Below are 12,396 nucleotides of genomic sequence, written 5' to 3'. Positions count from 1 at the left end.
ATGAGAGAGAGACGCACGCGACTTGGGGTCCACCACGTGCAAACGCTCCAGGATGCAATCAATTCAAATATGTGAATGGACGGACCTAGACCTAGTAGAACTTATTTATAAGTATACAAAAGAAGATTAAAGTCCCTTCAATACTAGAGACATACTTGTTATGAACATACATGCGCTGTTGTATAGGTCCAACTAAAATATGCTGACAAAACTAGATTTTTGAAAATCTTAGTAGATAAATTATTTACTGGACTTGGAAAGTGTATTTAATGGTATCTCTTTTTAGTAGTAGTAGTAGAGTTTATCGTTTCAGAGTTCGGGGAAGCACTACCATGCCTATTTTAGAAAAAATGTTGTGTTCCGGTCTGAACACTTACCGCTCAGCGAGTAACATATCAAGGAATAATAAAATTTCATCCGAAAATTTGCTGCTGCTTTATCCGCGTGCGTTATTTCAATTTTTTGGTATTTTATTGATCGAAGCCTATCAAAAATAACAACAATAACTTATTTTTCTTTGAAAAAATGTAAAGATAGACTACGAGTAATTAAAACAGTACGTAACGATCTTTATCCACTACCTGTGAGTGACATAAAAAAGGAGACACATTAATAAATAAATGACAGTAGCTGTTTTTAACTCCCGACGCAAAAGAGATGGAGTGTTATAAGTTTGACGTGTCTGTGTGTGACAAATTTCAAATCCAAGATGGACGCTACGACATAATGGTGAAATACATATTTTTTCATAACCCCTAAATATAGGTATCAATTTAACGTGTCGGGGGTTTTATAAATGTTTAATTTTTATTAGAATAATGTTCTGTTCTGAAACTGTTTTCCTTTCCCTGGTTAAGTGCATCACAATTATATAAACCTAACTACGATTAAGATGTATTAGATTTTGACGTTTTTATAATTAATCATACTGGTTTACTATATAAATCAATAATTAATTAATGCATTGATAACAATTAATCGTTGATAGTGGAATTTTTAAATGATTACCGTTAGCCAATTGTGTAAAGGACCACTTCATACCAATATTTACATAGAATTTTGTATAAACAAATATCTTTTGTTACCACGGTAAATTTTGTCAGTTAAAATAAGCTAACCTTTTTTTTAACTCATTTATTTGCATACAAGAATTTTAGGTATAAAAGATGGGCTTATTGCTAATACATTACTTATGAGTATACAGAAGAAGTAAAAAGAGACCGATGGTTACTTACGAGTACTTCAACAGAAAAAGTATTAGTAAAAAGTATATAGCGAAACGATAACTTAACATATTTATTAACAAATTTTTTATTATTAATTAACCGAAAACTATCTTTGTCTGATATCTAAAAACTATGCCATTTATAACTTGAAATTGTATCTAGGAAATATTATAAAAAATATTTTTAACATTTTCTCATATACAACAGATTTGAAACAGATTTTACAAAAACACACTGTGTATTGCAAATTATATAAGCATACAAAAATTATGCCAATACCTTAATCGTAAATAGTCTGATTTTACTATTGTACACACTTTAGCTGATACATTACTTTTTCACTTGTCTCTTGTACTATCACTGTACTTCTTTTTCAAAGTCAAGGAAATTTTCAATAACATTAGATCGGTTTTCTCTTTTCTCACTGCCGTTGGAGGATGCAAGAGAGGAAGCTCTGCTAGGGTTACGAAGTACCGGCTTCTGGAGTTGAAAGAAGTTTAGCGACGCCTTTAGTTCCTTGATAAAAACTTCCTTATGACTGACCTAAAAGTAAATACACTGTTATTGAAATATTATTTTGTAAAATAAAAATATTCGCCTCAGCGTAAAGTTAATTCAAAACAAAAGCCAGAGGTCTCCAAGTTTTGCCAATTGGCAGGTCTAAATAGTACTGACTTTTTCCACAAAGAACAAAGGATGACACTTGATGGCACACCTACATTTGTCAATTTTATAAAGTTTAGAGAATAGAATTGGTACTACAACAACTTGGTTGTATTAGTGCTCGGTACAATTTTTTCAGACGTATTCGAATTTAATATTTAACAAGTCAACATGGCGGAATGAGAAGTTATAGAGCAAGTAAATAGTTGGTCTCGGGTTGTAGAGGGTGTTAAAGGAGAGGATCATTGAAAGGTCGAAGTGTAGAAGTCTGAAGAAGGATATACTCTAGCGTAATAGTTAAACGACACACAAATTTAATATATAATACTTTATATTTCGTGAAGAAAGGATGGCTCTTGTTTTTATATTAAACGCAGTTAATGAACTATTTAAACAGTGCTGGTTTTTAAAGCTATTTTCTATTACTTTCGATTTATCTACCTGTTCCCTCACAACGATGTTCCTGACTTCGTTCATAAATTCGATAGCGGTGATAAACAAGCAGAACACCAATCCCGCAATGAGGACAACGAAAGCTCCCATCAAATGCTTCATCTCAAGATCACCTTCTTGGTCATTTTTATCAACCTTTTCATCCTGTTATCATGAAAAGTTGTATTACTTACACGTACATTTATATTCTTTTAGGATTGCAGAACAAAGAAAAAAATTTAGAAGTTTTTAATAGATGTTAATGTGTAATTTTGGTTTGCCTTATAAAATGGGTACTCACTGGGCACTCTTGTTTATTTTTGTCTTCCCACCATTTCTTTTTGATTTTGCCCAATATGCCAGCTTCTTTTAGTTCCAATATAGCTTTGTTTATATGAGTTCTAAATGGAGAATCTACGAACAGTATACGACGGTATAATTAAAATTACATTTTTCTACAACTGCATTACGTACCTACTGACTTTTTTAGGTTAATTTGTCAGCTGGTGTTTGTAAGAGTTTAAATTTATATAGTTGGACTGAGACTGAGATATGAGGAACATTTCTTTGTTAAAATATTTCTTCATAAATTGATGAGCATTGAGTTATAATCATTGAATATATACATTAAACTTAATTCAGTTCTTATAAGTAGTGACGCTCTTCATTCGTTATCGTGTTCCTTAATAGTAAAGACACTCATGATTTTATAGCATTGAAATTTTAATTAAACTAGTTTAAATTTTAATTAAAGGCAAATGAAAGACGATAACTGAAAGTGTTAATTAAAAACGTCTATAGGACATTGAAGTAGTAAGGAACAAAAGGTTAGATTGTTTTTCTGTGAAATACAGTCTTAATTACATATTATATAACTCTTTTACTATAAAATACGTACTGGCAGGCATAGCAATTCCATAATCCTTAGAATCTAACTCTCCTCCAATTTTTTTAAGGTAACAATTTTTCCTCAACTCGTATTCTATAGCAATGGACTCCATAAAAAATGCATATTTACTCTTCCCACTTGTGACTCTCTTGACACCTTCGTCATTGCTGCGTACTAGAACAGCGGGATTGGCTTCCATATTTTCAAACATTCTACGATACATTTTATCCTTAGAATTCTGAAAAAGCAACGTAAGCATATAATTATTATTTTTTTTCCTAAATCCAGCGGCTGTCAAGTATTAGAATATAATGAACAAATAACCAAATTTTTATTGCGACATCAGAACATTCCTTAAAGTTATAAGGAATGTTCTGATGTCACAAGGAAAATTTTAAAACTCATATTACCTTAAAAAATTCATACGTTGAGCCATTTTGAATAGCTCCATATAACACCTTGGTTTGCTTAGCTAGATCGTCAACTTTATTTATTGGTTCAGTCTCCATAGCTGACGTCATAGAAGCTGACAGTTGAGCTATATATGTCTGGCAAACAATAACCGCAAAAAACCACCACATACCACAAACCCAACGTGACCCTGCTGCCCTGAAATTTTTATATATAGTCAATTAAAAGCTTTTAGAACGCAATAGTGCCCGTAATCTAGGTTCAGTCTCTGCCTCACTTTGGTAATATGTCACACCCTTGGCACATAATCGAGCCCATTGTCAACCACGTGCAGTTTTTAAAGTTCCATATGTTTTCCAATTCTTCTGGATCCTTATCGCATGGTTGCGGGTTTTCCCAATCACCCGGTGAAATTCTGAAAAATAAATGGATGTCAGCAAAGCGAATACCATTATGAACAATAGATGAACTTGTTGCGATTATTTTAATAATAACCTTGAGCATACAAATAGGAGAATTGAAACAACGCAATAGGCTGTTGCTGTATACATCCAAACTTCAAACGTATAAGGATTTAAGAACGAGAACATTCCTGGCAGCACTTCCTTTTCTTTTGTATATAAAATACTAATTCCTAATGACATAAAAGGAACTGAAAAGTCCACAACTTTTTTCCTATCTTCGGTAATAGTTATGTCACCAACAGCTAAATCAGCTTTCTGTAATCGTGGAATAAATTATATTTTTATTTAAGTAATAATCTTAAATTAAAGTACTGAAAAAGATTTGTACTAACATTATTTAATAGTTCATCAAGTAAGCCATATGACTTTCTAGTTTTTAAATAATTTTTGACATCTTTCTTAACCTCGTAATTTACAAAGGTGAATGTATAATTAAACTTATTCCTATGCAAATTATCGAATATTTCTTTGATAAGTTCCACGCCAAATCCTTCATAGTTTTCGTCTGCTGTTTCTTCTTCACAGTCTGTATCATTTTTGTGACATTGCTTATCACTAAAGAACGGCTTCGTTTTCCGGGCTATAATCTGTTTAGAAAATAAATGTTATTAAAACGTCAAATAAAAATAACTCTATTTAATTTTACTAAGATATGGTGTTAAATTCTTAATAAAAGGCAATACTAACGATGAAATTTTTACTGTTTTTCTGATATTTAAGATTATCATCCTCTGGCCTATCTTCGGTTAGTTCTTGCGTAGAAGAATCCCATGACCCGACAGTGTTCAGCTCAGACACGTAAATTTCATTTATGTATAACGTATAATTTACTCGTTGACCCTTTTCATTAAATGCAATGTGACCTGTAACTCCTGTAGAATTTGTCTGCAAAGATACCATACCTTTTTATAAATATTTTTTGATGTGAAACATCTATTAAGGCGGTGGGTAAACCTGATTTTTGGCGTGGCGACAAAGGCCGTGGCGACGCATCGCCACGCTGTATGAAAGGATATATGTGCGTTGATTAAAATAATGGTATCACCTTTTTAAATAAAATTTTGAATTAAAACACTGTGTATATGAACAAAATAAATGTATGTTAAATAAACAGTCATCATTTTCTGGAGAAAATTCGTAATATTGTATTTTTTTTGTCATATTTAGTTCCTGTCATAATCTGTACTTTTGTGCCTATTACTTGTACAAACTAATTTCGATGTTTCACATCTACCAGGTGTCCCGTGACGGTTATTTTAGAATGCCATGTAATATTAAAAGATAAGGGTACGTATGTATCTCTAGACCCACCTTAGTTCTAAATGACACAGTTGATCAAATGCACGGATTGGAAATATGTAAGGAAACGTAAATTTCCAAGGTGTAAGGACTGCAGTTTATTATACTAACAGCAAAGCTATACTAGATTGAAAGAATAGTTTTCGTAATTGCTCCTGATATTTAAAAAGGCGTTAAAAAAATTGGCGAAGCAAAAGATATTGTCTGATTTTAATATTATTCAGAATTTTATAAATACCTTTCTTATTTTGTTTTGAATTTGTGCTCCGTAAGCCCATGTTGAAAGATTTGGCTCACATATAGCATCATATGGTTTTGATTTATTGGATTTGATTGACTTTACCTTTTGCAGTTTATTATAATAACAGCGGAGTTTTACTGCGTAGAATTGGAAGTTTTACGATACTCTAGTACAAAAGCCTGTTTTTTCGTTATTGCTCCTGATATTTAACAAGGCGTTAAGAACATTGGCGAAGCAAAAGATATTATGTCTGATTTTAATATTATTCATAATTTTATAAATACCTTTAATATTTTGTTTTGAAGTTGTGCTCCGTAAGCCCATGGTGAAAGATTTGGCTCACATATAGCATCATATGGTTTTGATTTATTGGACTTGATTGACTCTACCTTTTGCAGTGACTTCAAAACGTGATTTGCTATGTCGTCCATTATTAATGACTCAATCTGAAATAATATTTTATCAAATTAATGTAAGAAGTCATAAAATCAATTTGTATAGTTAATAAAATATTTATTCGATTATATAATATAAACCTAAGTAAACAACCTAACCTTAAAGCTGGTAACAGATGGGCGCATTGCGTCGTTTTTGACATCTAACCATTTCCCGACTCTTTGGGCCAAGTTGTGGTTTTGCAACTTATCGTATTCAGTTAAACTAAGCCACGTCACGTTAGAATTGAAGTTTTTCAATTTGTCAGCCACAGTTGATGCATCCATTGTAATTAAAATGTAATGCTAAAACAAATAGTCAAAATGATTTTTATAAAACTTTTGCCTTCTTATAGGAAACAAGTGGAAAGTAAAGATATATTGCATTAAATTTATTTTGTTTATACAAAAGGCAAGAATACATACTTGATAATGTGTAACCATTTGAACTTCTCTCGCTTCCGATAAATATTTGATTACACGGTCGACATGACAATCCAGTATTATATTACGATAGATTTGAAACTTATTGAGTAGCTTAAATATCTGGAATAAGGCAAATGTACATATACATGAAGTTCACAAAATCTCTGAATCTGAATCAGTTTGCTCATATTATGATTGCATTCAAAGTTTGCAAGAAAGTTAACGCATTTATTATGCATCAAATAGTTTCAAAGTAATTAGTATGTCTAATACGAAAGCTTCTGCTTTCTACCTCTTTGATGTAAATGAGTCATATATCTTCCACGTTAAAAAGTTCATTTTGTAATGAAGCTTCTGTTTTGTATTATATCCGGCATGAAATAATAATAACAAAATTGAGGTGCATTTTCACACAGCAATACATCAAACTTTGCAGTGTTATTTTATTTACTTCATAGATACTCTTGTGTTGAACGTCGATATCAAAGAATTTTCATTAAGCAGTACATAAATTATTTAAATTTATATAACAAAGTAAAATTGAAATTTTTATTTAAAGCTTTAATCTAGAATATGAAATGTAATTCTGAAACCGCTCGTTATTCGCTAACAGACACCAATGAAACGTAAGAGAAATACAACTATGATACCGTTTATTTTGCGAAAAAATAAGCAGCAATAATCGCGAAAAAATAAAACGAAACGAAAAAACCAAACCGATAGCTTACCGGATAGTTATTTGCGTTAGGGTCTAGACGTCTTACAGTGACTGGATGTTGATCCGTGTGATGAGCAAGAATTTTCTGAACTCTTAGCAAGCCTAAAAAAAGAAATAAGATTGAAATGCACCAAAAACTTGAACAGAAAGTAATTTGTCAATTCAAGATACAATATTAAATTACACACTCATAGTGGACCAACTGTTCTTGATAGCGTATGTTAGTATAATCGAAATGATATCATTCGTTATAGCAAAATATTCTATTTCTGATCAAAAAATATATAAATGAGTTCTGCCTGTTGTACATCGGTTCATTACTATATTTTTAATTATTTATATTATATTACTGTTAATATTCAAACTGTATAATACGCGCATTAACTTCTAAAATCTAAAATTCACCAATTAAGTTGTAAAAAGATACGTTTTTCCCAAGGCTTTATTTTTATTACTAGTTTGGGTTTGGTTTATGTAAATTATTAATAAGTATGTAAGCATTTTATTAAACTGTTGTTAATTGTTATTTACTATTGATTCGAAAAAATATTGAGTTCTAGCAGTTATATGAGCAATTGACATTGAAGTATTGAGTTTTGCTACGGAAGTTACGTATAAATTACGCAGTATGAATAAGATAGCGAGGGGTATAATAAGTTGTTACGTGCCAGAAGACTTACTACGGAGACCCTTCATTAATACGCAATGCAATTTACACAACCCGTACTCTTGTTTGTTCATAAGCACGGCTAGTATTGGCAGAAAGGATAAAATTATTTGCTCCCACAACTTTTTATCAACTCACAGAGCATTAGGGCACAAGTGGAAATAATATCCAAATAAAATATGTGTAATAGTAAACGGGCAGGGGTAAACTTCTCCTATCCCATGTTCACGTGCTTTAGCATGTGAATATGTTAATTATACTAGCGGACCTGCGCGACCTCGGCCGCGAATGGGTCGACTTAAAAAAATAGCCGTATGTCCAATATAAATGATTCCAAGATTCAAATATAAATGAATCCTAGCTTGATCAATTTGTCGCCCCGGAAACCCCCTGTATACTAAATTTCATGAAAATCGTTGGAGCCGATTCCGATATATATATATATATATATTTATCGATAAAACACGAATAAAATGACATTTTCTAAAAATGAATCCTAGATAGATCGATTTATCGCCCCCGAAACCCCTGTATACTAAATTCGTTCTAAAATCGTTGGAGCCGATTCTGATATTCCATTTATACTCGTATATATATACAATAATTGCTCGTTTAAAGATATTACACGTTACGTATAATCAGGGGATATATTTTTTGTCTCCTGCCTGTGCTAGCACTGCTGGAGTTAAGGTTATTAAAAATTCAGTTTGGGCTATATATAGTCACGGTCAACAAAGTAAAGCTAATACTTCCCCGGTAAGGATTTACCATTTCATTTGCATTTTTGGTAATGGTTAAAATCACACACACACACACACACTTCGGATGGTTCCCGTTCTTACCTTGTAAATTATAGTTATTTTAACAATTTGATATTGGAATTTGTTTATTATGTAATAATAAACAAATTCCAATACGTACTCTTACGTTTTTGTATGTGTTGTTTAGAATTTATTTCGAATGCTATTCATCATCAAAGCTTACCCATGTCATCTTCGTAAAGTACTGCGAATTTTTCCCACTTGTACAGCTTCAGTAGTTTAGCATACGCATACAAAATTTCGTCCGCGGGTGGATAGAAGTTAATAGAAATCTTTTTAAACACGGGCTCTTCATCTTCTGTGCTGTTTTCTGTAACTTCTTCGTTTGAATCATCATCATAATACAACGGCGGTTTCCACGTGGCTTGGATGTGAGGTATGTTAGCTATTGCACATTGTTCTCTCACAGCTCCATCAGATATTGGGTTTTGCGGACCAAATATGGCTATAGGACGCATCGCAGTATTAGAGCATACTGTAATTTTAAATTACCATTATTATTATAAGCTAATACAGATACCACTACTACTATTTGTTTCTGAAACTGCTACTTACTTGTTGTTTAATAAATTAGTTCTGCTTTTTCAAATAATAGTTACTTACATGTTCTCCAAATAGAATAACTGTCAGACCTTAATGGCTCAATTAAAACAGGATCAAATCGCCAATCTTGAAGTGCTGAAAAGTATAAATTTCATGATAGCGTTTTTAATTAGTATGTGATTTTTCTCACGTTTGTTTTTGAATGTATAAATTGGCGAGAATGCGTGCAGTTATTGCAACTCTTAAGCGAAGGAAAAGACAAAATTACTTCGTTGTATCTGCGTCTTTAGCGGCGTTCATTTTTGATTCCTGCGTAAGATGCGCCGGCCCCAATTGGCCATTCATGAAGCAAATTGTAATTGTTAACCAAGAAATGAATGAATCCGATTTAGCAATACTTGTGATTGGACTGTTTGTGGCAACGCCAGTAATGACGTAGCCACCGCTGGCATATACCAATAACAAAGCTTCGTCTTGAACGCATTTGCTTAGCTAAGCCAAGCTACGAAAATATGGCTTCCTGATTGGTAAATGCCGCTGAGTGAATTAATTATTATTAATTTATTATTAATTCTCTGGGCCTCATTAGAAGGCTCAGAGTCACTCAGCGGGCGATGGAGAGATCTATGCTTAGAGTATATCTACGTGATCAAATCAGAAATGAGGAGATCCGTATAAGAACTAGAGTTACAGACATAGCTCAGCGACTCGCGAAGCTTAAGTGGCAATGGGTAAGGTACATAGTTCGGAGAACCGATGGATGTTGGGGTCTTAAGGTGCTGGAATGGCGATCCCGCACCGGCAACTGCAGCGTAGGTCGGCACCCAACGAGGTGGACAGACGTGGCATCAGACGAGTCGCTGGGAGCCGCAACTGTAGCCGCAAGCGGCCCAGAACCGTGGGTTGTGGAACTCTCTACAAAAGACCTATGTCCAGTAGTGGACGTCAATTGGTTGAAATGATGATGATGATGATTGGTTTATATCTAAGCTTATATCAGTTCCAAAACTTAAAATGTGGAAAGAAGCCTTGATCGCAAATTAGGTTTTTACCCTAGGTTTTATTGGTTCCATCATACTTTAAGCTCTGCTCGTCAGACGGCTGTCATATCCGATATAAGGAGTAAAAAAAAAAAAAAATTAAGCACCTTTACCATCGTGGGCACCTGCTAGCGACAACTGATCTGCTGGATCCAAGCGGGCCTGACGCATAGTCTCATCAAACGCATGTTGTTGTATTTTAGCGTTGTCTTCAAATATACCAGCTGGAAATAGATAGATATTAATACCCAATATTAACATTAAATAAATACATGATTAATTTATTGTATTTGTTAAATATGATCGAACCTCTAGGCAATATTTGGCAAGTGTGTTTAAAAATTTAAAACATTTTATTGCAGTTTAGGATTAAAATTTTTAGATCAGCCATTGCAACCGCGGCGCGACGTGTTTGTGCCACTTGCACACGCTACAGGATATCGTCTATCTTACTTCCAGAATGAATAATATATATACCATGAAAATCAAGCTTAATTTGCTATGATCCGTGAACTCTGAAACGTGCGTAGAGGGTACATTGCCGAAGATCTGTTTCGTGTGGAGTATAAGGATTGAAGATGTTATAAATTACGCGGAGTATAGCAAATTAAGCTTGATTTTCATGGTATATCACGGATTTCCGCAAATTAACGCCTGCTTCCATCCAATATCTATACTTATAATAAAACTGTAACTGGGAGATTTCTGTACATTTAATATATTTTGAAAATTTTGACCGGGGAATGCTTTATAATCGATACTGAGTCCAAAACTAAAGGAATTGAAAATTTTCATAAATTTTACTTCATAGCTCCGTTAAATTAGAACCGATTCTAATAATTCTTTATTAAAATAAGAAATAAAAATGTATAAAAAAATTCATCTCATTTCCCGGGAGAAGTTTATTGTTTATCGGGATAAAAAGTAGCCTATATGTTGACCCGGAATATCAGCTACCACTATACCAAATTTTATTTTAATCCGTTCAGTAGTTTTCACGTGATGCCCGGACAGACAGACAGACAAAAATTGAATAAAAATCTGCATGCATCAAGCATGTATTGTGTAATTTTAATAAAGATCGGATAAATATTGTCGGAGATAAAGGACATAACTATTCACAGATAACAGTGAGTCGCAAAGCATATGGGACAGCGATCAAATGCATGTGTACCATCCTATTTATATTATAAATGCGAAAGTTTGTGAGTAAGGATGTATGGATGGATGTATGTATGTATGTATGTATGGATGGATGGATTGAACATGGATTGACATGTTTAAAGTTATCATTATTACCTACAAAAAAGTCTGGGAGGCTAAATGCCTAATTGTTAGGACACAATAACCGCTTTTTGTTATAATTTGTCAACCAAAACACGGGTACAATCTTAAGATGGTCACCATCTTAAGTTCCTATATCCTCAAATAAATAATAATTTCTCTTTAAATTATTCAATTTGGACCTATCCTTTAGACGTTACTACGGGTATAGAAATGCTAAAAGATATTAAATCAGATAATAACCGATTTGATGCAGACGAAGTTGCGCGGGTCAGCTAGATTAATAATATATGTTTTTTAATAATTTATTTCTAATTATTTTAATTTCTGTAACAGTTGAATGTTAATTCAATGCCGTTGTAAGACAAAAAATGAAATGTTCAAGAAGTATAAAATGAGCGGTTGGAAAACAAGTATATGATTAGGACTTACCAATTTGGTAGAGGATTTCGTGAGTTTCTGTATGTATTATCTGAGAGTTGACGGAGATACGCAAAAAAATTAATAACCACCACATAATGCCGTAATCACAAATCATTCTAAAAAGGTTAATTAGTTAACCATCTTTTTACGCCAACTTTTTAAATTGATGACAAAACTTTTAATGAGGAGAACTTTGTGAGAATTTTGCCTTATCTTATATTCTGCATATTTAATACCCGTTTTGATAGAAATGGGGTGAATTTCAGCAAAATAAAATAATGGCCAAGTGGAAGCTTAAAGGCGTGAATCAGTCTACAATAATGATGGCGTCGCATGTTATACCGGCGTCTTCGCCGATGTGACCTAAAACTGTTTTCCAAAAATACATCAGACTGTGTGGAGGCGGCATCTCAGC

General features: G+C 33.1%; 1 protein-coding gene across 1 annotated transcript; it reads right to left on the bottom strand.

The window, feature by feature from the left end:
- Nucleotides 1-1,491: 1,491 nt before the first annotated feature.
- LOC120629850 (glutamate receptor ionotropic, kainate 2-like) lies at nucleotides 1,492-12,278 on the bottom strand. Its single transcript, XM_039898915.1, has 17 exons — nucleotides 11,991-12,278; nucleotides 10,382-10,498; nucleotides 9,295-9,369; nucleotides 8,855-9,166; nucleotides 7,214-7,305; nucleotides 6,486-6,605; nucleotides 6,180-6,365; nucleotides 5,910-6,071; nucleotides 4,773-4,970; nucleotides 4,418-4,672; nucleotides 4,117-4,340; nucleotides 3,899-4,036; nucleotides 3,621-3,819; nucleotides 3,220-3,448; nucleotides 2,623-2,735; nucleotides 2,331-2,486; nucleotides 1,492-1,769 (listed from the first exon to the last, which is right to left on the bottom strand). The coding sequence occupies exons 1-17, from the start codon at nucleotides 12,094-12,096 to the stop codon at nucleotides 1,584-1,586; spliced, it is 2,868 nt and encodes a 955-aa protein (XP_039754849.1). The 5' UTR covers nucleotides 12,097-12,278; the 3' UTR covers nucleotides 1,492-1,583.
- Between the last annotated feature and the right edge of the window lie 118 nt (nucleotides 12,279-12,396).

This window comes from Pararge aegeria, chromosome 15 (assembly GCF_905163445.1).
Source record: "Pararge aegeria chromosome 15, ilParAegt1.1, whole genome shotgun sequence".
Lineage (NCBI taxonomy): Eukaryota > Metazoa > Arthropoda > Insecta > Lepidoptera > Nymphalidae > Pararge > Pararge aegeria.
This window is presented reverse-complemented; position numbering and strand designations above follow the sequence as displayed.